Source organism: Aquarana catesbeiana, linkage group LG02 (assembly GCF_042186555.1).
Source record: "Aquarana catesbeiana isolate 2022-GZ linkage group LG02, ASM4218655v1, whole genome shotgun sequence".
Classification (NCBI taxonomy): Eukaryota; Metazoa; Chordata; class Amphibia; order Anura; family Ranidae; genus Aquarana; species Aquarana catesbeiana.
The window spans coordinates 395,580,574-395,607,222 of NC_133325.1; the positions used below are offsets into that span (position 1 = coordinate 395,580,574).

Sequence of the window (26,649 nt, forward strand, 5' to 3'; positions counted from 1 at the left end):
CTGCTCCCAGTAAAGCCCATTCATGCAGGAAGAGAGCAGAGCAGGGCTGCCGGCGGGGGCAGTGTTGGATTGATAGTGGTGTCAGGTAAGTTTTTGGGACAGGGGGCACAGACAGGGTAAAAAGCCCTTTGTTTTTAAATATGAAGATGATTAAACAAGATGCACAAAATGTATGTAACCCCAACGCAACTTTAAAAAATGGGCACGCAATAATCTGGTTCACCGGAAATGTGCAATATAATTTAGGAATATAATTGGTATATAATTTAGGAATACCCAAAAATAAGTCAGTTTTGTAAAAAGGTTTTTTGTTGACCTTGTGGTAAATCACCTGTATTTGGTATCACAAATTTATCTTTCGAGCATTCTGGATAGTGAGTGATTTCAACAATTTATGAATGAACCTCTTTGAGGAAGATTAGGAAATGTGCGCCCATTTATTACTGCCCAGTCATACTATGTGCCATCTCACTAAATTGATCATGAGGGGAGGCAGAATGTAAGCTAATCATGGAACAGGAGGAGAAAACGGGGGGGGTTAAGAGATTAAACAGGGGTCAGTCAAGGACAATGAGGAGGCAGAATGGCAGCTGAACATAGAAAGTGAAGAGGACAAATGGGAACCAGGTGGACACAGGGGAGTAAGGGTGGTAGCTGACCATGGCAGGTGTGTAGGGAAGAGAAGAGAGACAGCTGACTGTGACACATTGAAATGGATACTGAAGGTACAGTAAGTACTTGAAAGGGAAGGAAAAAGTAGGAAACGCATGAGTTGCTAATGTGTAGAATTACATTTCTGTGCCAGTGGATGAGTGAAAAAAATTGTGAAAACTGGTCAATCTCAAAATAAAATGTGTACCAAAAACTGCAATTTCTCGTAACCCTAAGGTATCAAAATTGTATGTCAATTGTAACCGTGCTATATGTGCTTATCTATGTGTAAACATACACTTAGCCAAATAACAAATTAATGAATAAACCTGTGCATACATCAATAAATGAGCATGCGCAGAAATAATAGTCAAACAGACAGAATTCTAAATTAAATATGTGCACAAATAGCCATTAGTAATAGACCATCCAAAATAGATATAGTCTGTAATATGGCTCATCTGTGTCAAATAAAGTGCAAGCGCAGTCCTCCAACCAAGTAGTTCCACTAATGTTCCCAAAATTGTTCCAAACTGTGATCTCCAGTACTTCTAATTGATCACCACGTGACTGTGCTTCAATCACTCACTGTACTCACTGACTATAGCAAGATCAATGAATAGGGTCCAGAAATCAACACAGTTTCTTCTTGTAATATACTAAAAGACTCAAATCCAGTGGACATTTGCTCTCCAGATCATACCATTCTCTCCAGTGCATGAAGGGTTAGGAAGCTCTTTATTCACTTGTAGTTCCCATATCACTCTCGGATAAAAATATGCAGATCATTTGTCCACTCGTGTTCAGAAACTCTCATATAGACATAGAGGGGAAGAGAGGGACAGTCATGGTGTAAAACAGTTTAGATTTTTATTGAGAAAAGAAAGTATTCAACTCACATTCTTAGCGTGTCAGCCGGACACTAAGGTATATTTGCTAGTTGTATATGCCTTGTCAGAAACAGTGTGGATGGGGTGAGTGCCAGAGACTATGATGTACAGTGCCTTGCAAAAGTATTCAACCCCCTTGGCTTTTTACCTATTTTGTTACATTACGGCCTTTAGTTCAATGTTTATTTAATCTGAATTATATGTGAGGGATGAGAACACTATAGTCTAAGTTGGTGAAGTAAAATTGGTAAAATATATACATAAAACTATTTTTCAGAAATAAAAAACTGATAACTGGCATGTGCGTATGTATTCACCCCCCTTTGTTATGAAGCCCATAAAAAGCTCTGGTGCAACCAATTACCTTCGGAAGTCACATATTTAGTGAAATGATGTCCACCTGTGTGCAATCTAAGTGTCACATGATCTGTCATTGCATATACACACCTTTTTGAAAGGCCCCAGAGGCTGCAACACCTAAGCAAGAGGCACCACTAACCAAACACTGCCATGAAGACCAAGGAACTCTCCAAACAAGTAAGGGACAATGTTGTTGAGAAGTATAAGTCAAGGTTAGGTTATAAAAAAAATATCCAAATCTTTTATGATCCCTAGGAGCACCATCTAATCTATCATAACCAAATGGAAAGAACATGGCACAACAGCAAACCTGCCAAGAGACGGCCGCACACCAGAATTCAGGGACTGGGCAAGGAGGGCATTAATCAGAGAGGCAGCACAGAGACCTAAGGTAATCCTGGAGGATCTGCAGAGTTCCACAGCAGAGACTGGAGTATCTGTACATAGGACGACAATAAGCCGTACGCTCCATAGAGTTGGGCTTTATGGCAGAGTGGCCAGAAGAAAGCCATTACTTTCAGCAAAAAACAAAATGGCACGTTTTAGTTTGCGAAAAGGCATGTGAGAGACTCCCTAAATGTATGGAGGAAGGTGCTCTGGTCTAAGACTAAAATTGAACTCTTTGGCCATCAAAGAAAACGCTATGTCTGGCGCAAACCCAACACATCACCCAAAGAACACCATCGCCACAATGAAACATGGTGGTGGCAGCATCATGCTGTGGGGATGTTTTTCAGCAGTAGGGACTTGGAAACTGGTCAGAGTTGAGGGAAAGATGGATGCTGCTAAATATAGGGATATTCTTGAGCAAAACCTGTACCCCTCTGTGTGTGATTTGAGGCTAGGACGGAGGTTCACCTTCCAGCAAGACAATGACCTCAAACACACTGCTAAAGCAACACTTGAGTGGTTTAAGGAGAAACATATAAATGTGTTGGAATGGCCTAGTCAAAGCCCAGACCTCAATCCAATAGAAAATCTGTAGTCAGACCTAAAGATTGCTGTTCACAAGCGCAAACCATCCAACCTGAAGAAGCTGGTGCAGTTTTGCAAGGAGGATTGGGCAAAAATCCCAGTGGTAAGATGTGGCAAGCTCATAGAGGCTTATCCAAAGCGACTTGGAGCTGTGATAGCCGCAAAAGGTGGCTCTACAAAGTATTGACTTTAGGTGGGTGAATAGTTATGCACATTGACTTTTTCTGTTATTTTGTCCTATTTGTTGTTTGCTTCACAATAAAAAAAAAAACATCTTCAAAGTTGTGGGCATGTTCTGTAAATTAAATGATGCAAATCCTCAAACAATCCACGTTAATTCCAGGTTGTGAGGCAACAAAACATGAAAAATACCAAGGGGGGTGAATATTTTTGCAAGGCACTAAAGACCAGGGATAAGCAACCTCGGCCCAACTGTGGTGAAACTATAAGTCCCATGAGACATTGCCAGACCCTGACCATCACAGGCATGACTCCTAGAGGCAGAAGCATGATGGGCTTTGTAGTTTCTCCACGGCTGTAGTGCTGAAATTGCCTACCCCTGATGTAAACAAAGGGGGGAGGGGTCCCAGGGATTGGATAAGGGAGGCCTTTTAGAGACAATATTGTGAAGAATGGTGGAGATGCTGTAGAATAAAGTGGTGGTGGTGGTGGGGGGGGTTGGGGCCAAAGAGGCTTTTGCAGACAGTGAAGAAAGAGTTGCTTGTGCACACCTTGGGGGCAGTGTACTGATAATAGAAGGATGTCTGTTGTGTCTAATATTGTGCTAGGGAACTGTTACTGCTTCAGTCAGGTCGAATCTGAGGAAATGTGTTTTCCCACAGCATTTATTCCTAGTGGCAGAATCCTCGAGCATTGATAGGGAAAGCTATCAGTCTCTCTCTCTCTGTATTACTCACAGGAAAGCATTGAAACTCACCTGTCCTGTGAGCAAGCTGGCCAGGGCTGTGACCCATCATGTGCTGTGAGCAGCTTGTCCTGGCCGATCACTCAGCTCTGGACTCGGCCCTATTTACTGAGCACTATAGACCACTCACAGGAAACACTGCCAGAATCCACAGTGAAAAGAGGATGTTTCAATCCCTTTTCTGGATTTTTATACATATAGGATGTTGTTACTGGCTTTAAATTCCATTTCTCTAAAAATAATGCTTCCCCACCCATTCCAGTCTTCTGAAAATCATTAGTGTGCTAGGTTGTTTCATTTGAAAGAATACTGTATATCAAAAGTTGATGTACCAAAAAAAACACACTTCCATTAATGAATGGGTGGATGCAAATACCATGATTTAATTTTATTAACCACTTCAGCCCCGGAAGGATTTGCCCCCTTAAGGACCAGGCCATTTTTTGCGATTGCTTTAACTGACAATTGCGTGGTTGTACCAAACAAAATTTGACGTCCATTTTTCCCCACAAAAAGAGCTTTGTTTTGGTGGTATTTGATTACCTCTGCAGTTTTTATTTTTTGCGATATAAACAAAAAAAGAGTGACAAATAAAAAAATATATATATTTTTAACTTTTTGCCATAATAAATATCCCCCCCCACCCAAAAAAAAATATAAAAAAACTAATTTCTTCCTCAGTTTAGGCCGATAGGTATTCTTCTACATATTTTTGGTAAAAAAATCGCAATAAGCGTTTATTGATTGGTTTGCGCAAAAGTTATAGCGTCTACAAAATAGGGGATATATTTATGGCAGTTTTATTATTTATTTTTTTATTTGTAATGGTGGTGATCTGCGATTTTTATTGGGACTGCAATATTGCGGCGGACAGATCGGACACTTTTGACACTATTTTGGGACCATTGCCATTTATACAGCAATCAGAGCTAAAAATAGCCACTGATTACTGTATAAATGTCATTGACAGGGAAGGGGGTTAACACTAGGGGCGATCAAGGGGTTAAATGTGTGTCCTAAGGAGTGATTCTAACTGTGGGAGGATGGGACTTCCTGGGGGAGGAGACCGATTGTTGATCATACTTAGTATGAACAGCAGATCAGTCTCCTCACCCCTCATAGAACATTGATCTGTCTCTCTTGGGAGCGATCGCGTGTGCTTGGCGGACATCGCAGCCGCTGGGGCACGTGCATCGGCTCCTTCATCACGCCGCGGCGCATGCGCGCCCCCTTGTGGTATTAAAGCGGCCAATGTATAGCTACGGCGATTTGCCCAGGAGAACCAACCTGCCGCAGTATAACTGCGGTGGCTGGTCCTCTAGTGGTTAAGAAGAAACTAAGAACATCTGTGGATTTAAAGGAAATTTGAAGTGACAAAAAAGAACCATTTCTGGCACCACACACCCCCAGATGCCTGCAGGTTAAGTAAAAAAAAAATAATACAGATCTGAAGCTTGGTGTAAGCAGCAGATCATGAAAGTGTATGCCACTTCAAGTTTGCTTTAAAGGATCACTAAAGGTATTTTTTTTAAAAATAACAAACATGTTATACTTACCTCCACTGTGCAGACCCCAGAAGACCCGAACCTGGTCTTCTGGGGTCCCTCGGCGGGTGTCTCAGCTCCCCCCCCTCAAGGACTCAACACTTTCATGCGAGCTCCCTCGCATGGTGTTGAGTGCTTGCGGGCGCGCTCCCGTGAAACAGCCGGCAGCCATAGCCGCTGTATCACTCGGCCCCGCCCCCCGGCGCACCGCGTCATTGGATGTGATTGACAGCAGCATGAGCCAATGGCTGTGCTGCTTTCAATCCATCCACTCTAGCCAATCAATGGCCAGGCTGATCGGCGAAGAGGATGTTGGGAGCGAATGCGGGATTTTCGAGGGGTCAGGTAAGTAAAACGGGAGGTTGGGGGGGTGTTGTCAGATGTTTTTTCACCTTAATGCATAGAATGCATTAAGGTGAAAAAACTTTTACCTTTACAACCCCTTTAATTTTGAAATCTTTATTGTTGGTTAAGTAAAAATGATGGAAACAAGTGGAATGCCCAGTTAAGGTGGATAATGTTACAAACAGTATGTTCTGTGTTCCAATATATTTTGTCCTGTCGCATATGCTGTACTGTTGCGATTCATTTGGCATTGTCAGAAAACATATGGGATTCGAATTGACCAAAGATGGCAATTTTTTGTATTTTGCATTCAATGCAATCCATTAAAAAAATCCTTTAACCCTTTCGCTGCCAGGCCCTGTGCTCCATTTTGTACACTTAGGTGGCCAGACCATTTTTGCAAATTTTCCTTCTGCTTTTTTCACTTATAGCTTTCAGAATTTGTGAAAGACCCCCCCAAACCATATATCAACCAATACCATTTCTGAAAGCACATGATCAGTAGAATAAAAGGAAGGTGCTACTGATTTTTTTAGACCCATCGGTATTTGCGCAAATGTTTATCAAACCAATATATTTGCAAAAAATACAATAAAAACCATTATTAGCAGATAAAAACACAGCAAATTTTACAAAATTCCAACTAAATGTAAAAGCTTAACCTGTATTGAGTTAATAAATAACAAATACCGGTAACTTTCAAATTGCGCCTTTTTGCGAAATGGTGAAAATACAAAAGTGTAAATATCCAATTTTCCCTAAAAATTTGAAGGTTTTCATTTTTCCCTTAAAGCTTTCAGAATTTGTGAAAGACCTCCAAAACCATAAACTTTCTGAAAGCATATGACCTCTAGAATAAAAAGAAGGTGATACTGATTTTTTAGACCCCGCAGGTTTTGCGCAAATGTTTATCGAACCAATGAAGTTATTTAAGAAATAACAAAAAGTTTACATTTTTACATTGCGCCTTTTTGCAAAATGGTGAAAATCTAACTTACGCAAAAATTTAACTATCCAAATTTCTCTAAAAATCTGAAGGTTTTAATTTTTTCCTTACAGCTTTTAGAATTTGTGAAAGACCCCCAAAACCATATATTTTCTGAAAGCATATGACCTCTAGAATAAAAAGAAGTTGCTACTGATTTTTTAGACCCCGTGGTATTTGTGCAAATGTTTATCAAACCAATATATTCGCAAAAAAATACAAAACCATTATTAGCAGATAAAAACACAGCTAATTTTACAACATTCCTGCTAAATCCCCACTAAATATAAAAGCTTAACCTGTATGGAGTTAATAAATAACAAATATTTGTAATTGTTAAATTGCGCCTTTTTGCAAAATGGTGAAAATCGAACATACCTAAATATTTCTCAAAAAATCTGGAGGTTTCATTTTTCACTTACAGCTTTCAGAACTTGAAAAGACCCCTCAAACTAGACATTTTTTTTAAAAGCACATGACCTGTAGAATAAAAAAAAAGTGCTACTGATTTTTTGGGCCCCGCAATATTTACGCAAATGTTTATCATATCGCTATTTTCACTAAAAATACACTAAATCATTAATATTGCACATAAACACAACGTAACTTACAAAACTACTGCTAAATTAGTACTAAAGCCTCGTTCATGTGGCATACTAAAGTGTACACCCATGGGGGGGCCATGTTTACCCACACAGGGATGCACAGGTGTTCCATGCATCCCCGTACAGGCAGTCCTATTTATGTCAATTGGGATGCAACGGCTGCATAGGCATAGCTGCTGTTCCTAATTTGACATCTGTGTGGGTACATGACCCCGAACGTAGACAGCGTATGCTCAGGGACATGCATGCGTACCTATATGGATGTAAAATTGGGAGCAACGGCTCTGTTTGTGCAGTTGCTACATCCCAAATTACAGGAACACGGAACACCTGTGCATCCCTGTAAAGGTACGCTGTGTATGCCCTGTGTGAACAAGGCCTTAGGCCCCTCTCACACAAGCACACTGATCGGATCTGCGTGTCTGTTTTTCAGGCGGGCCCTATTGGACCACCCATTTTTTTCTATGGAGAGGCTGATGTAAATGGACATGTGTCCGTTTACACCCACCTGCATCCGATCCAGTCCGCTAAAAACAGACGAATGGGGCTTCCATTCCCCATCCATCTAGCAGATCAAATCGGATGGTATCCGATGGAACTGGACAGGCGGTCCATTTCCATCCAACCGTCCCCATAAAGAATAGCAAGCTATGTCCATGTCTGCTCTGCATCAGCGGAGAGGACGCAGACCTGTCATCTGCCTGCTCAGCAGGGATCAGCAGACAGATCCCCCGCTAAGCAGACGGATCTGCTTGACAGAGTCCGCTCAATGTGAAAGGGGTTTTACCAGGAGCGGCTGGTCCATCAGGGTCGCTGGGGCGCCGCCCCCCCTGCAGGTCAACGGACTCATACGTTTATATGAGGTTTTTTTTTTCAAGCCACATGATTAGAGCTTGAGGCTCTAATTGGCTTGAAAAAGGTTGGGCTCGGGGCACAGAGTGGACCTGGAGGGCCTTACCATGGTTGTTTTTTTTTTACTTTTTTTTTTTTTTTTTTTTTTTAGTTTTTTTACATTTTTTTTACAGTCATTTTTTTTATTTTTAGCATTTTTTGGGGGGGCAGGGGGGCCTTTGGTGAGATATGAGAGGTCCCCCATATCTCTTTTTTTGAGACAGAGAAAGGGACTGAAGGTAGTCCCTTTTCTCTGTATCACTTTACTTGAATGAATGAAAAATCTGTTTAGAGATTCCATTCATTCAGAAAATGACAGTCTGATACATTGTAACACTTGCGGTTACAATATATCAGCTGTCAGCGGGCATATAGCAGCGATCAATAGTGATCGCTGCATGCGCCCTCACTTCTACAGGGGGGAGTTTTACTAAGCCCCCCCAAGCCCCTACTTCACCTCGACCCGCACCGCCCCCCCCCCCCCGCCTGCCGCGATCTCCAGCCTGAGAAATCATAGGAGATATGTGCAGGGAGAAGATACAACTGAAGGGAGGGGAAGGAGAGATGCCGCTCGGAGTGGCCATGGATCGAGGGTGCGGGGGCAATTGGGAGGTTGATCTGACTGGACCCCCCCAGGCCCCATGCAGCACCTGAAGCCGACTGGAGTGGAAGAGGAGGGATGCCAGCTAATGATGTTGGCTTGTTGGCTGCGGGAAGTGGGTTTGCAGAGGTGGGGTTGGATCGAGTGGAGGGGGGGTAATTAGTGCTGGGGGGGAAGAGGGGTGAAGGGGAGAGGAGTGTGAGGGGGCAGTTTTAGATGGAAGGGTGCAGCGGGATGGAGAGGCAGGGGGCAGGGAAGCGGTGGCATGGGTGGGGGGGCTCTCACATTAGGGGTTAATAACTTTATGGTCATCGAAGTGACCATTAGGTTATAGGAGAGGGAGAAAAGAGGTCTGTGCGCCGTACTGACCTGGCCACCTGCGGGCACTTCTGTAGGTCCGTACGGTGTATGGACTTGGCAGTGTAAGAAATAAAACAGTATCCCAGCTCCAGAGCATCCCATGCAAAAAAATGTGTGCTATGAAGTAGAGTATATATAAAAATGTACCTTATTAGCAAAGGCGAGAAATCTAGAAATCTAGAACTACATCAATATCTCCCAAACTGGGAGATAATTTGAGAGCCTAGACCCTTCCCCCTGATGTTTTCTCTCCCTTCTTTATACCTCTCCAATTCTCACCAGCCTTCCACCTCTATTTGTCTCTTACCCCATCTCATCCCTTTCAGCCCCCATTCTAGCACTCCATTTTGGCCCCCAATGGGGACACTGCTCCCTTTGGCCACTGTCTGTCCAATGTCCCCCTACACTTTTAACCTTTGGGAAAAAAAGTGATTTGCTCACAAGTCTCCCCAGGCGCAACCAGAAGGACTAGCCAAAATGACAGGGTTTTTACTTTAAGGTATGCACGGGAGCTTTGTAATTTTGCACTTGTCATATTCTGGGTATGTCTAACAGTTAATTGAATTGATTTACAGCTGTGTCTGAGAGATTGATACATGTGATCTTACACTTGTACCTTTTGCCTTTGCCCTAATTACAGAATTAAAAAAATATCTTTTATTTTATGCTGGATATAAGAAATGTTGTCTTTTAACATATTTAAAAGGTTTCCGTTTTCCTTCTGCAAGATTACCCTGCCAGTTGTTTTCCTTTTTTTTTAACTTTTTTTTAATATTGGTTTGCAGGTGCTCAAAAATGTGACATGTTTTCAGAAAAGAGACCTCTTCTTGGAATGTGCAAAAGTATAGGGTCATGCGGGTAAGATATATTTCTGATTTTATCATATAACAGTCCTCTGGTAGATGTGCATATTGCCCTTTCTACAGATATTTTTATAAAAAGCGCAATCTTCCCTCTGCCCTCAGTACAAGACATTTTCTGTATGCTAAGCATTTTCCTTAGTGATACAGTAAACTCTGAAAGCTTTGCATCACCACTGACATGATTTTACTGATGTCTACTTGATCTTAGAAGAAATATAGACACACCCACATGGGCGACCCTCTAACAGGACCCACTCCAGTAGTGCAGAGAGTGGACAATACAGAATTTATATAATGTAGCACAGACAGAACTGCATTGTTTGACAAGTTTACAGGACTGAAACCCTACAGATGATCAAAAGGTTAATTATGGTTTGAACTACAGAGTTCTGTCTCTGCGACATTGAATTACAGTGTTTCTAAATCCACAACAGTAAAATCATTCAGTAAAGCATGCTTGTTATATTCACTGTGCAACCTAAGGGATTAATCATCCACATTGTGTAAAAAGGCTGTTTGATCTCGTCTTCTCTGATCCTCCCCTTCTTCCACAGTCCCCAATTCATTTGGAGTCACATGCTCAGTTTGGTGTGTATTGCTAGAGATTTTTTTTTATTATTATTTGGGAGGGTTGATCAGCACAGGACCAATTAGCACTGTCCAGATAGAGGGTCACTGGTCCTGCAGCCTCATAGGGCAGTCAGAGTAGAATGAAAACTCCTCCTACAAGCTTTAATCAGACACTGATAGAAGTCACACGACTGCTATATACTGCTGATGAGAAAGGGTATTTAGCAGTTTCTTTTTACTAAAATAATTGCATTTCCGTACTGTGGAAGACCAGATTAAGTGAATGCAGGGTCCTGGGTTTAGTAACACTTTAACCACTTTAAGACAGCCCCACTCAGATATACTGCGGCAGGGCGGCCCTCCTGTGCAAAATCATGTACCTGTACGTATTCTCCTGCACAAGGTCTGGGGTGAGCGCGCTGCCACCGACTCGTTCCCACTGTGATTGGACGCAGCGGGTCCGGCGGATGCATGTCCGCCGGGACCCGCTGATCGCTCTGAGAGGAGGCAGAACGGCAGTCTGCCTATGTAAACAAGGCAGATAACCATTCTGCCAGAAGGGAAAATGGAGATCGTTGTGTTTCACAGATCTCTGTTTTCCCCCAGTCAAAGTATCCCCCCCACAGTTTGAAAGCACCCCCTAGGGACACTCTTAAATTTTTGATCGCCCCTGATGTTAACCCCTTACTGCCAGTGTTATTTGTACAGTGACAGTGCATTTTTTTTAAGCACCGATCAATGTATTCGTGTCACTGGTCCCCAAAAAGTATCAGTTAGATGTTTGATTTGTCCACCGCAATATCGCAGTCCTGCGAAAAAAACGCTGAATGGTCAATCTTTTATTGTTTATAGCGCAAAAAATAAAAACCGCAGAGGTGATCAAATTCCACCAAAATAAAGCTCTATTTGTGGGTAAAAAAGACATTTATTTTATTTGGGTACAGTGTTGCACGACCACGCAATTGTCAGTTAAAGTAATGCAGTGCCGTATTGCAAAAAATGGCCTGGTCAGGAAGGGGGTGAATGTTCTGGAGCTGAAGTGGTTAATTTTGGTTAGTTTTCTCTATTAGCTGAATATTCTTTAATCACCTGGTTGAATGTTCTTAAGGCTTTTTTCTCTTCATATCAAATGTTAGGGAATGACACATTCGTCCTGCAAGTGACGACAAATAGAACTCTAGATAGGTTTTATTTTCATAAAAGGAAAAGCATCCATGCAGAAATTACAAAATCTTTTGGGATTCACATGTGACATAGATATACATAGTTTTGCAAGGGGAAATATAATAGCATCCTCTTGTTACATTTTTCTGAGGGCTACATTTAACAATCTAGTAAAAACAAAACAACATAACGCAGGTCCTTTTAAACCTTAAGCCAATAGGGCTAATAAAAGACAATAACCCTACTACCTAAAAAAGCTGTAGGGATATGTTCCATACAATATGCTTGAGGCTGGCCATACATTATACAATTTTCTTATTCAATTTACTTTTGATTATGTAGTGCAAGGGCCTGCCTGATTGCATACAAATTGAAATTGTTTGGGTTTTACCTCATATATGGTTTTGGTAAATCTAAAGGAAAATTGTATAGTGTATGTCCAGCCTTACACTTGCAGTAGCCTGTCCAAGACTAACTGAGGCAGGGCCATACTGGAACATTCAGCCAACCCTGCAAAATTGTCTGAAACTTAGCATTACAATGCTGATAAGTAAGTTGTTCTCCCAACAATAAAGAATAATCAATGGCATCCAATCTAGAAATTAACTTTCTAGCAAGTTATAGCAGTCTCGAGATCATAACGAAAACCCCTGGTTAATATTAATCTTCATCCAGCACACCCAACAAGTAAACCACCGGGTCCTGCGGAATGACCTGCTATGCTACCAGAGAGAGAGTTTGTAAAACCTCAGCCCAACATCTAGTTAATTTCAGGCAACTCCAGATCATACAGTATGAATGGAATCTCCTCTGTGCACATTACACTTAGGACAGTCAGGGACGTCCCTTCTACCCCCTTGAAATAGTTTGGCTGGGGTTTTGTAACAAGAAATAGAAATTCATATTTCACACATTTTACAAACTTTACAGGCATTATTTGTGAAAGCTTGAGAATGCTGAGACTTTTTCTTTTTTTTTTTAGAAATAGACACCATTGTTGTCATAAAGTTCTGCTGTCAAATACTGAACACTAGTTGTAGAACCTGTTAATATCACTCCTACTTACTGTTGCTGCACAGCAGTTATTCAACCACTAAAATGCATTTACACATTTTTATATGAGTAAATATAATAAAACGTCAGATGCCCCTGAAAGGGGTGTTTTTCTGGCCCATGCACCTGAGGCCTTTAGGTGTAGAGTAGCCAGTGAAAAGTGTCCCCTGATCAGTGGGCTGGCTGGCATTTTTGCACCATTTCTATTACAAGATGCTCAAAAGGTCTTCTTTATCTTAAAGCAGGGGTCTCCAAACTATGACCCTCCAGTTCAGGAACTACAATGCCAGAGTTTTACAATGCCTCATGGGACCTGTAGATCCTCAACAGCTGGAGGGCCTTAGTTTGGAGATCCCTGTCTTAGAGCATCTATTCCATTTTTTACTTCCAGGCCTTTGGAATGGTGTGAAGAAAGCGTGATACCCACGCTCACCTGCAAATTCTGCTTCTTGTGGCTGAGAACCGGTGCTGTAGCTAGAGTGGCTCTGCACCCAAATGGCAAAACATGCCGTAAACTTAAGCCAGTCATTCAATGTCACCCATAGAGATGCAAATCTTCATTGGCTACATGTAAAACACAACTGTATCAGGTTAACACATTTTGGCTGTAGCAGCCTTCCTCATAGTACAGTTACAGGCGGATAAAACTCACAAGTAATGCTTCATCCCCCCCCCCCCCCAAACAAATCGTGAAGGTGGTGCTTGTTAATTAAAATCAATTGCATGACAAGTATCCATACAGGTTACAAGAAAATTAACAAAGTCTAATATTACAGAACCAACAGAAATTCATGCATCCATTAGGTTACATATAAGTTATAGTATACATAGTATATTAGCATAAGCTGTATGAATGTTTTATCAACAATATGTAAAAATATTTAAAAACTAAATCAACATCCCATGTATGATTTAAACCAAATGGTGCTCTTGTATTCAAAGTGTAGATCCAATACACGTCTCGTTGTAATAATTTATGGTATGGATCTGCCCCCCAGGAGGTCGGGTCACCTATTCTACACTCAAGAAAAAAAAAGAAAATAAGGTTACTACTATGTAGGAATGGTTTAGCTGCTAGCACGACAAAATTCACTAGTTTTTGTTGGTGTAGATAAGCTCTCAGTTTGCCCTGTCCTGATGACAGTGGTTATACCAGGCAGGAAGTGAGAAAAATTTGCCATAGGCACAGACTAAAATATACAGTGGGTATAGAAAAGAATCCCCCCTTCCTTTAAAATAACCACATTTTGTTCCTTTGCCACCTGAAATGAAGACAGACACCATTTTTGTTTCGTCCAGCTGTATTTAAACAGTGCAACTTATAACATCCAAGTGAAAGATATAACACCAACATGTCAGAAAAAAAAAAAAAAATTTAAATCACTGAGTTGGAAAAAGGATAACCCCTCCCCCTCCTAAAAAATGGCGTGTAAACTCAATCAGGTGTAGCTAATCACCACCTCAATGGCACACAAATCCATTTGACTTACAAATGTGATCAGCTGTAGTCATTTGTGATTAGCTCAGCATGAAAAGAGCTTTCCTGGAGCATTTCAGTGCCTGGGAGTGCAACTGAAGCAAACAATCAACTATGAGTGGCAAGGCACTGTCAAAAGTTTATCTCTGGGACAAAGTTTTGGATAGGCACAAGTCAGGAGATGGATACAAAAAAAATTCAAAGTCTTTTTCAATGCCTAGAAGTACAGTGAAGTCTATTATTAGTAAGTGGAAGGTATTTGGTACAACACAGAGCCTCCCTGGATCAGGACATCACTCCAAACTGGATGGAAAAGCCAGGAGGAAACTGGTCAGAGAGGCTACCAAGAGGCTTACAGCAACTCTGAAGATGTTACAGGAATTTATGACAAAGAGTGGTCATTGAGTGCATTTGACAACAATATCATAAATTCTCCACAAATGGAGCTTGTATGGGAGGGTTGCAAGAAAAAAGCCACTCCTCAAGAAAGGCCACATGCAACCATAACTGAGCTATGCCAAAACGCACCTTGAAGATTCTGAAGCCACATGGAAAAAGATGTTATGGTCAGATGAGACTAAAATTGAATTATTTGGTCTCAACACCAAATGATATTTCTGGCAGTAATTCAATACAGCTTACCATCTAAATAAACTCATTCCTACAGCAAAGCATGGAGGTGGTAATATCCTGTTATGTGGGAGTATCTCTGCAGCAGGGACTGGAACACTTGTCAGGATAGAAGGAAAATGGGTGGGGCAAAATATTGTCAAATTCTTGAGGAAAGTCTGCTGCCCTCTGCCAGAAAATTGTCAATGGGAAGAAGGTTTGCCTTCCAATGACCCAAAGCACACAGCAATGACCCAAAACACACAGCACATGACCCAAAGCACACTGCAAAAATGACCACACAATGGTTGAAGGAGAGGGGTGAATATCCTTTCATGGCCTAGTCAGAGCCCAGACTTAAAACCCATTGAAACTCTGTAAAATGACTTGAAGACTACAGTCCACAAACGGTCACCAATAAATGTAACTTAACTTGAGCAGTTTTGCAAAGAAGAGTGGGCAAATATTGCAAAGTCTAGATGTGCAAAGTTAGTAGAGACATATCTAAACAGACTAAAGGCTGTAATTAAAGCAAAAGTTAGTTACTGACATAAGGGGTGATCCTTTTTCCAACTCGGTGATTCTGTTTTTGATTTTTTTTTTCTGACATGTTGGCGTTATATCCTTCACTTGGATGTTATACGTTGCACTGATTAATACAGCTGGATAAAAAACAAAAACTGTGTCTGTCTTCATTTCAGGCTGCATAGCAACAAAATTTGATTATTTTTAGGGAGGGGGGCATTCTTTTCTATACCCACTGTAAATGTGTAAATTCTAGCCTTCCCAATGCTACTATAAAAAGAAAAGCTTTTTTGTTTCTATCTGTGTTGCTGTTGGGGGGTTTCCCTAACTTCCTGTTTGATAAACCTTAGATAGCTGTGAAAACCTGACATGGGTTCTAACCCTCCTGTACTATATCCAAAACTTGAAAAAAAAAGTTTTGGCAGGACATTTGCTCTCATGGTAACAGTTTGTGTGGAGACTTATTAGCATCCAGGGTTGTACTAAAGCTAGAATTGTGTACCAAGTGAAGAAGATTATTCAGCTAGTTAAAAAGTATGCTTGGCACTAACACAGGTTACTAGAGCCTTGAAGTATTCCCTGCTGGGTAGCACCTTTACGTTTCCACAGAAGATTTGTCAGCGTAGTGAGTATATACCAATGGGACAAAAATGCTAAGATGAGACATTTTACTGAACAGTCTGGCCTACATTCCATTACTGAAGCCAATAATGTGCCAAGAGTTGAATTTATGCTAGGGTATAGTATGTTTGGTAGAGTAAAGAGCTCTACAAGCACTGGCAGTCCAGCAGAAAGAAATTCACTTTCTGCTTCCTTCCATCAGCACTGGGGGGTTTCTTGAAAGCATTTAGCTTTACGCTCTCAAAGCATGCTCTTTTTCCCTCTTTGCTTTCCTTTTCAGAGTGCCACTCAACAATCTTTGCTCTTCGCTGCAGGTGTGCCACTCATTATTGTTTCTGCACAATAAAATTAGTGACTTGCTTGCATACAGCTGTGGACTAGTAGGCATCAGCAATGACAGGAAAGTCATTGGAGTGGTATGACAGTATCTGTGCTGTACCTGTGGTATACAGGCAAAACAACACGTGGGTCCTTTGTATTGTGCCTAAGTGCTGGCACATTGCTATTATACACTTAGTCGGGGAGTGGCAGTGCTACAAGCAGTGGCAAAGTAGTTGAGAAATCCCCTGTCATTGTGAATGTCTACTATCCCGCAGCATTGCTGTATTCAGGTGCATGCACGGTAACAAGTGATACACCTGCACACGATTCTGCAAGATAGTAAGCACCGCTTATTATAGGGAGGGGGCTTCTCAACTTTTCTGTCGCTGCTGCAGATATGCCTTTTCCTACACTATACTCCTCTCCTTGCTGACATACATTCCACACATGCATACATGAAAAGGGTCACTCTTCTATGCAAAAATCATATCCCGCTATTGCAGGCAACACTGATGTAATCAGTGCTTTTTGCTTAGGATTACAAAAGGTATTGAGGAGACTGGTTATGCATTGCAAAAGCAACTGGCTGGGGTGACCAGACCTGTCAGGATGAAATGGCATTTAGGAGCAGCTATAAAGGAAGATCTACAGTATAATGACATATTGCGAATATGGCACTAAGGTGTATAAAAACAAGGCTGACTAATACAGGAATATGTATTCTGCCTGATCAAGTTTCCCTTAATTAAGCCAGGAGCGTTGGAAGCGTCCATGAACGTGTCTACAAAGATATAAATGTTCCTTCAGTAGGCATCTTTCAGTTTCATATATTTTTTATGGAATTTCGTAAAATTTAGAACAGATAAGAGCATACATTTCAAAGCTGATAAACAGGCATAAGGTTGAGTACAGCAATTTATCAAAGGTTTCTGTCTTTGAAACAAACATTTGGGAACATCCAAGGCACGGTCTTAAGGAAGCCTTAAGCCTAGTACACATGGGCCGAATGTCGGCAGGCATTGGCCATTTGGCCGGCTTCTGTCGAAGGCTCATGACCGATAAAGGTCTGCCGACCGGCTTCCAATCAGTGCTCTCAGCGCTGAGAGCGCTGACCGGAGCGTACTGGCAGAGCACAATTTCTCAGCAGGGGAGATGCTGTACTATCATCAGATTGTTAGTACAGCGGCTCTAACCTGAGCTGTCAGGTTTTTTTTTGTTCAACCCAGCTAGTAGTGTGTACTAGGCTTTACAGTAATGCTATTTGAACTGTTAATTTTATACAAAGGCAACTACATCTTTTTTTCTTGTTTCATGGTAAAAAGATGAACACAAAAGGCACAAAAAGAGGCACAATAGTAAATCAAACGATAGCCTTTGATATGACTGTGTGGTGTAAATGTCTAGTAACATTGTAAGTGTTATTGAAGTACATTAATGTGTTACAGATATGTATGTAATAAGGTAAACTTTACATTTTGCCTAGTGAATGCTTGTCAGAATGTATATAATCCCAGGAGCAAATCTGATTAGATTAGAAGCACTGTTTATTTCTAGTTTGCCAGTGAATGTTCCATTCTGGTTGTTTACTTCTAGGATTTGTACCGAGTTTCTGCAACCAAGTAATCTGATGTATTTGTGTACATATGGCCTCGGTTTGTCCCGAATATTTAGATAAATGCGCTTCTCTATCATCTCTCTGTGCCCTTAACCTTTTCCTCGGTTGTTATTTTATTTATGCTTCATGTTATGGAAATAGTAAAACAAATTAGGACTTGAAAAACAATGAGACGTGAAGAGAAAATGATTCATCGACTTGCTATTGAAATGTTATTGTGAAAAGTTTACTTTACTGGCTTAGGGTTCGTGATATTTTAGAGAAACTATGTCAAAACATTTTGCCGTTCCTTTCTTTTTAATTTAATGTGAAATAACCAATATTATAATCTGTGTTAGCAAAGTCAGCAATACAACATTTTCTGAATAATCTGTAGAGCTCTCGTTATTCAGAATGACAGGACTTGTCAAAATGTGTAAAAATCCTTTTAAAATCTTCTGTGAAGGTGAAATATATTAAATTCACACTATGTTTTAGGTGCATCAAGTGTACAGTATTAGGTGTTTTATACCCTTTATCTTAATTGTACGCTACAGGACTCTGGTACCTTCAGGTGATTGGGCACTGACAAAGCCCCCTGGGTGCCTCCCCTATAACCCTACCCTGCTCAGTATTTTGCTACTGTCCCAAAGTGATGGACCTCTTCCCCCTTACGGAGAAATCAGCTCAACTACTATATTATTTTATTTTTGGATCTTTCAATCAGCTCTTAAAACAGCTCTTCACTGTTGTCTAATATCATAATAGAAGCAGTGTACCTGGATCATTGCAACATTGGTAAAATCTTGGAAGCCATACCTGGAGCCCAAGTCAGGGGGACAACCTGTAATGTTGCTTTGGGCAGTGGCTCCTGCATGGGCGTTCAGTTAAGCACAGGGTGCTATACAGGTCCTGGACCATGGTCCATCCTTATGGAACCTAGACCCTGAAAATCTCTTCAGTGGTATGCCCATCATGACAGGCAAAGCCTGGACCTCAACATTTTCATAGAAATAAAAAAGTAGTTTGTATTTACTAGGATGCCCTCACACACTCTCTGTCATGCAAATAATCTGGTTTTCCTGAGGTTTAAGAGCGTGTGTAAACAACTAGCTTCCACTTTAAACAACAGCCACATCTTTGATTTAATTAAAGAGAAACTCCACTTTTGTTGAGAAACATATATTCCCATCTGTGTGTTCATTGTACATTCCAAGGATCTTAACAAACTTTTTTGCAGATTCCTACCTTTTGTTATTCTGAAGAAATAGCTGTTTGCCCGTGAATCTGTATGGGAATGGTTTTATTATTATCAGTCAGCTGCTGCACCTGCATGGCTCTAATGAGGAAATTGGCAGGGTCTGCATCCCTCTAGAGGTGATTTCTTTTTGAGAGTATCTCACTAAAAATGAAATTTTTGTTGCAGGGGATGCTCAAAATCTGATTTTTATCTTAGTGCAGACTTTTGGGAAAAACAGTAAGCCAATCATACAAGCAGGAAATAACCTTTCTGGGTTGCGTTCTGTACACCATCTGTGTACAGCATGCATCCAAGTAGCCATATTGCATTGCATTTTACATAAAATTACAGCGCTGTAGATTAAAAGGAAAAGGTAATTTTTAATACCATTCAATTACAAACTGACTTGTTTTGCAATTGCAGATGCTAGATTATTTTTTTTTTTATGTTTATTTTTTTCCCCATGAAATTTGAGTTACCCTTTAAGCCTATTTAGGCTTTTCATGGCTTTTCAAAACAAATATGGTAGGAAACATTTTTAACCATTTTTTTCCAGGTAATGGATAAAGAAAGGAAACTATATTCAGTTAAAATATACTCACTTTTACTTTACCATAGTACTTAGGACTCTTATTGTGTCTGGGAGAGAATAGGTTTAATCTTTGCATGCAGAAAGGGTTCTTTAATGTAAGAGCTGAAATAAAGTTGAATTGTCTTGCACTGGCTCTGTTTGGCTCAGAGACTGCATCAAATTAAGGTTGTGTGCATTTCTAAAAGTACAAAAATAGAAATGGCAACCTATATGTTTATGCAACTATTATAGTTATACAAGTTGATCCAAGCGTTATCTAATTGCCTAAAGGGGTCAGAAAGGATTTTTCCCATTTTTAGACCAAATTGAATTAAACATTTGGATATTTTTTCTATCTTCATGATCAACTTGGATTCAGCATTCTGATGATAAATGTTTTTTCCTTTTTTAATCCCCTTTTGCAGTTGTGTTTTGCAACACAGTCTATTGTGTTGTATTGCAAAATACACACAATATGTTTTTATCAACCTATCTTAATGATGATTTTTTTTTTTTAAAGTTTCTTTTTCAATGTAATCTAACTGCTCCCCTCAACCCCCATGCATTCCATAATCCCTATTATAGACCTTAGAACAGTAGGTTTCCTGGACCAGTAGATGTTGCCCATTCTCCACTGAGCTGGTGAGCTGTTGAGCTACAGAGCACAGCACATGCACAGCCTTTTCTCCTTAGACACTAATATGGGACAGTGCAGAGAAAAAAGGTAGCAGAAATGAGCCCATCTTTGTATATAAACTGTATACGGATATACATTTATTTTAATACAATATTTTATAAAATATATAGAATGATATACTGTATTAAAAATAAAAAAAATTAAAACATATATTAAAATAAGGTTGGCATATGATTCTGTAAAAGCCCCTTAGGTTTAACCACTTCATCTCTCATAATTGTGCAACGCCTATAGACCAGAGCAAATTTTGTATTTATTTAGAACTGATGAGGGTAAACTAAGAGTTAATAAGGGCTCTTAGTTAATAAATAAGTTATAATAATAATTTAATAAAATGTCACTTTAAGTGACATTAAAGCTTAATTTGTCATACTTCTCTATGCAATCATTTTTTGAGTAACAAAATCATAATTTTTAGTTTTGAGCATACAGTAATAAAGGAAAGCCACTATCCATTACCTTTAATTAAAGCATATAGGAAGGACTAATGTAAAAACAACAAGCTCACAACCATGTAGCTGTATGTGTCTTCTGGAATGTATGCAATTATCTCTGGGTTAAAAGTTTATTGTCTACATTGAGAGCTTTGCGTGACTGGATAATATAACGCTAATAGTAAATATGCGTAATTTTTCTGTAAAACAACTCTCTTTACATTTCCTATTGCATTTTAAGTTAGTAAATGTATTTGCTGTATTAAGTTGCTTTCACATTTTTTCTAATAATCTCTTGCTGAAAGAACACATTAACTTAATCACAGTCATAAAGCCTGCTCTGGTGATGCTTAACATTTCTGTTGATCCCACTTTTTTCCTCTAAAACACATTGCACCTGCCATAGGAAACATGTGCTATAACAAAAAAAATGTTGTTGCCTGTAGCAACCAGTCCGTTATTTACAGCCTTTTCTTCAGTAAATGTTTGTATATGAAATAAAGACTAGTTATAAGAAATAATTCTGCATGCACACGTTTTATTGACATTTTACCCACAATATCACATTACAAAAGAGACCCTGTCGGCTGAACAACCATTTCAATAAATACAGTATCTCACAAAAGTGAATAAACCCCTCACATTTTTGTAAATATTTTATTATAACTTTCCACGTGACAATACTGAATAAATTACACTTTGCTACAATATAAAGTAGTGAGTGTACAGCTTGTATATTAATGTAAATTTGCTGTCCCCACAAAATAACTCCACACGCAGCCATTAATGTCACTGGCAACAAGTGAGTACACTAAGTGAAATTGTCCAAATTGGGCCCAATTAGCCATTTTCCCTGCCCGGTGTCATGTGACTCGTTAGTGTTACAAGGTCTCAGGTGTGAATGGGAACTAGGTGTGTTAAATATGGTGTTATCGCTCTCACTCTCTCATACTGGTCACTGGAAGTTCAACATGGCACCTCATGGCAGATAACTCTCTAAAATATCTGAAAAAAAGAATTGTTGCTCTACATAAAGATGGCCTAGGCTGTAAGAAGATTGCCAAGACTCTGAAACTGAGCTGCAGCGAGGTGGCCAAGACCATATAGTGGTTTAACAGGACAGGTTCCACTCAGAACAGGCCTCGCCATGCTCAGCCAAAGAAGTTGAGAGCACATGCTCAGCGTCTTATCCAGAGGTTGTCTTTGGTAAATAGATGTATGAATGCTGCCAGCATTGCTGCAGAGGTTGAAGGGGTGGGGGGTCAGCCTGTCAGTGCTCATACCATACGCCGCACACTACATCAAATTGGTCAGCATGGCTGTCGTCCCAGAAGGAAGCCTCTTCTAAAGATTATGCACAAGAAAGCCTGCAAACAGTTTACTGAAGACAAGTACATGGATTACTGGAACCATGTCCTGTGGTCTGAGACCAAGATAAACTTATTTGGTACATATGGTGTCAAGCTTGTGTGGCGGCAACCAGATGAGGCGTACAAAGACAAGTGCGTCTTGCCTACAGTCAAGCATGGTGGTGGGAGAGTCATGGTCTGGGGCTGCATGAGTGCTGCCATCACTGGGGTGCTACAGTTCATTGGAGGAACCATTAATGCCAACATGTACTGTAATCATACTGAAGCAGAGCATGATCCCCCCCCTTCGGAGACTGGGCTGCAGGGCAGTATTCCAACATAATGACCCCCAAACACCTCCAAAATGACCACTGTCTTGTTAAAGAAGCTGAGGGTAAAGGTGATGGACTGGCCAAGCATGTCTCCAGACCTAAACCCTATTGAGCATCTGTGGGGCATCCTCAAATGGAAGGTGGATGAGCGCAAGGTCTCTAACATCCACCAGCTCCGCGATGTCATCATGGAGGAGTGGAAGAGGACTCCAGTGGCAACCTGTGAAGCTCTGGTGAACTCCATGCAATGCTGGAAAATAATGGTGGCCACACAAAATTTTGACACTTTGGGCCCAATTTGGACATTTTTACTTAGGGGTGTACTCACTTTTGTTGCCAGCAGTTTAGACATTAACCTCTTCCCGCCTGCTGGCCATCAAATGATGGCTAGGCTGTGCAGCTCTCGTTCTGGGTGGACGTCATATGACGGCCCTCCAGAACGACTGCTCTCTCGCGCCCCTGGGGGCGTGCAGCGGCCGCGCAGTGTGGCTAGGACACGGCGCTACCCCGACCTGTGTAAAGAGCCGCGACCGCGGCTCTTTAACCATGTGATCGGTTGTGTCCAAACACTGACAGAGTGTGAGGAGAGGAGAGCCAATCAGCAGCATCTCCTCACAGAGGACATCTAGGGAAGTAATCAGGGCACTGATCATCAGTGCCCTGATTACAATTAAGTGCCAAACAGTGCCAGTAATGCCACTGCTAGCGATCAGTGGCCACAATTGGCACCAATCTGTGCCCACAGGTGCCAGCAATCAGTGATGCCAGTCAGTGCTGGCTATCAGTGCTGCCCATCAATGCTCATCACTGCTGCCCATCAATGCCACCCATCAGTGCCCCTCAGTGCCCCCTCTCTGTGCCCACCAGTGCCACCCATCAGTGCTGCCTATCTGTGCTCATCAGTGCCACATGTCAGTGCCATCTATCAGTGCCCATAAGTGCGGCATATTCGTGCCTCCTCATCAGTGCCACCTAATCAGCACCCATCAATGCCACGTAATCAGTGCCCATCACTGCTGCCTCATCAGCGCCCATCAGTGAAGGAGAAAAATTACTTATTTACAAAATTTACTGACAGAAACTAAGAAAAACTTTTTTTTTTTTTCAAAACATTTGGTCTTTTTTTTGGAAAAAAATAAAAAACCCAGGAGTGATGAAATACCACCAAAAGAAAGCTTTATTTGTGTGAAGAAAATTATAAAAATTTCACATGGTTACAGGGTAGCATGATCGCATAATTGTCATTCAAAGTGTGACAGCGCTGAAAGCTGAAAAATGGCTTGGGCAGGAAGGGGGTGTAAGTGCCCTGTATTGAGGTGGTTAATGGCTGTGTGTTGAGTTATTTTGAGGGGACAGCACATTTACACTGTTATTTAAGCTGTACACTCACTACTTTACATTGTAACAAAGTGTAATTTCTTCAGTGTTCTCACATGAAAAGATATAATAAAATATTTACAAAAATGTGAGGGGTGTACTCACTTTTGTGAGATACTGTATCTTCCCAAAACTTTTTATGTACATTTAGGCCTGATTCACACTTGTGCAGGTTGCAGTTTGCATATTGCAGGTGCATTTTGCATTTTTTCAATACACATCTTTAAACCAGAAAAGGAACCCTGGCCCTTTCCATAAAATGCACAGATGTGACCTACATCCTTAGGAAACCATGTTAAATGGACTGTAGTGTGTTTCTGTAAAACTGAAAATGCACTAAAAAATGCATAGGTGTGAACCAGGCCTTAAAGTGATTGTAAAGGCTCGTTAAGAAAAAAAACATCAAACATATTATACTTACCTCCTCTGTCCAGTTGGATTTGCACAGAGCAGCCCAGATCCTCCTCTTCTCGGGTCCCTCTTTTGCTCTCCTGGCCCCTTCCTTTGGTGAGTGCCCTTCAGCAAGCAGCTTGCTACAGGGGGCACCCGAGCTGAGTCAGAGCTCCGTGTATCCTTTCAGACACAGAGCCCCGCCCCGCCCCGCCCCCTTTCTCCCCTGATTGGCTGACGGATTTTGATTGATCAGGAGGAGTGTCTGGGACAGCTAAGACACTCGTGGACATTGTTGCAGAGAGAAGGAGCTCAGGTAAGTAGTTAGGGGGTGCTGGGGAGGCTGCTACACACAGAAGTTTTTATTTTATTTTAATGTATAGAATGCATTATCATAAAAAAACTGCCTTTACTACCCCTTTAAGGTATTTTATGCATGATATTTACATGTAAAAGCCTCCTGTGTGTAGACATTCAAAGACACTGTGACTGCTGCTTGGCGCATCCATCATGGATGTGATGCCAGCAGCCCCAGCAGATTCAGAGCTGTCATTCAATTAACAGGTTCCATGTTATTTTCCCCCACTCCTCTCCTGGCAGCTACATCAAAGGTTATGTAGAGAGGGGAAGGGCTAAGATGCTGGGCCAGCACAGAGCATAATTAGACATTCCCAGAAGAGGAGAAAACTATGGCACAAGTGAGGAGACTGTTCTAAGGAATTGAGTAGTCAAATTTGCTAGCAAGGTACATTGCATGTGATTAAAAAATAATTAATGGAAAGGAGAAACACTGCAAGGACGCATTTAAAATACTTGATTTTCTGTGCTTTTACTTGCAGTTTTTCAGTTTGTGACATGATATGCTTAAAGAGGAAGTGAACCATGATGGGTTTAACTTCCTCTATTTTCCCCTGTAAAGTAAAAGCATAATGGGCTAATATGCATCGCATACTAGCCCATTTTGTGGCACTTACCTGCAAATGAAGCCCATGTTGTCCCCACTGGTGGGCGAATCCATCTTCGCCCCCTCTTCCTTCCTGGTCCACGGACTCCAGCTCTGTGACTGGCCGGAGTCACGTGATGTCACTCCCCCGCGTGCACACGGGAGCCATCAGTCATGGCACTTGCTAGTCAAGAAACGTCACAGGGGGCCGTTTCTTCACAACGCATGTGCCGATGAGGGCTCCACTAGCAGCCGAAAAGCATTTCTAAAATGACGGTAAAGCGTCGCTAAAACTAGTGGCGCTTTACCGCAGACGTTCCCACGCTGTCATTGTGAAAGTGCCCTAAGGGAAATGCTCTAATAAGGACAGAAAAAAATCTAAAGAAAGAGTAAAAAGAGTGAAAACCTTGTATATTATATTAACACTTTTCTACTTACCTTTTAACAGCTACTTACTCATAAGATTATTGCGTTGATCTCAGGGTTGTTGTCAGTGGCGGTCAGGCTAAAAGGATGCAGCACAGACTTTAACAAGGATAGTCTTTTTTGAAAATCAGAGAAACATAATTTTGGTGGATTTCTACAGCCTTCTGTTAACCCCCTGTTCTAAAAGTGAGGGGTATAGCAGGAGGCAGCAGAAAGCTCCCAAGTACATTGCAATAATATGCAGAGACTTTCTTAAAGCAGGTCTTCATTCATTTCTTTAACCACTTCCCGCCTAGCCTCATTACATATACTGCGGCAGGTTGACTCTATTGCGTGAAACGACGTGCCTGCACATCATTTCGTGCACTAGCCAGCGGGGGGGGGGCGCCAATCAGTGGGTCCAGCAGACGCCATGTCCCCCAGCCACCCGCAATCGCTCCCCAGAGGGACAGGGCAGGGCCGATGTAAACAAGGCAGGTTGCTATCCTATTGGGGATAAACATAGAGGTCTTGTGTTCCTCCTAACCAGGAACACGGATCCCTCTGTTCATCCAGTGAGTCCATCCCCCACACAGTTAGAAAGCATCCCCTGGGGACACACTTAAAGCGGGGGGTCCACCTAAACCGCCAAAAAAAAAAAAAAAATATTAAAAGCCAGCAGCTACAAATACTGCAGCTGCTGACTTTTAATAAATGGCCACTTATCTGTCCCAGGGTCCAGCGATGTCGGCAGGTGACGCCGAGAACCCGCTCGGTTCTCGGCAGCTGCCGCCGCCATCCTAGGTGAGGGAATCAGGAAGTGAAGCGTTGCGGCTTCACTTCCTGGTTCCCTACTGCGCATGCTCGAGTCGCGCTGCGCATCGTAACTGGTCCCCGCTATCTCCTGGGAGCTGTGTGTTTCCCAGCAGACAGGGCGGAGGGACAGGAAGAGGCATAGACTCCCATGGGAGTCTATGCCAGA

General features: G+C 41.5%; 1 protein-coding gene across 4 annotated transcripts in view; it reads left to right on the plus strand.

Moving 5' to 3' along the window:
• Positions 1-26,649, plus strand: part of BCAS3 (BCAS3 microtubule associated cell migration factor) — a 1,663,284-nt gene that overhangs the window by 151,275 nt on the left and 1,485,360 nt on the right. For all 4 annotated transcript variants that reach the window (XM_073615250.1, XM_073615251.1, XM_073615252.1 and 1 more), the window contains exon 7: positions 9,918-9,990. In XM_073615250.1, coding sequence (XP_073471351.1) covers positions 9,918-9,990 — 73 coding nt within the window. The remainder of the gene's footprint in view (positions 1-9,917; positions 9,991-26,649) is intronic.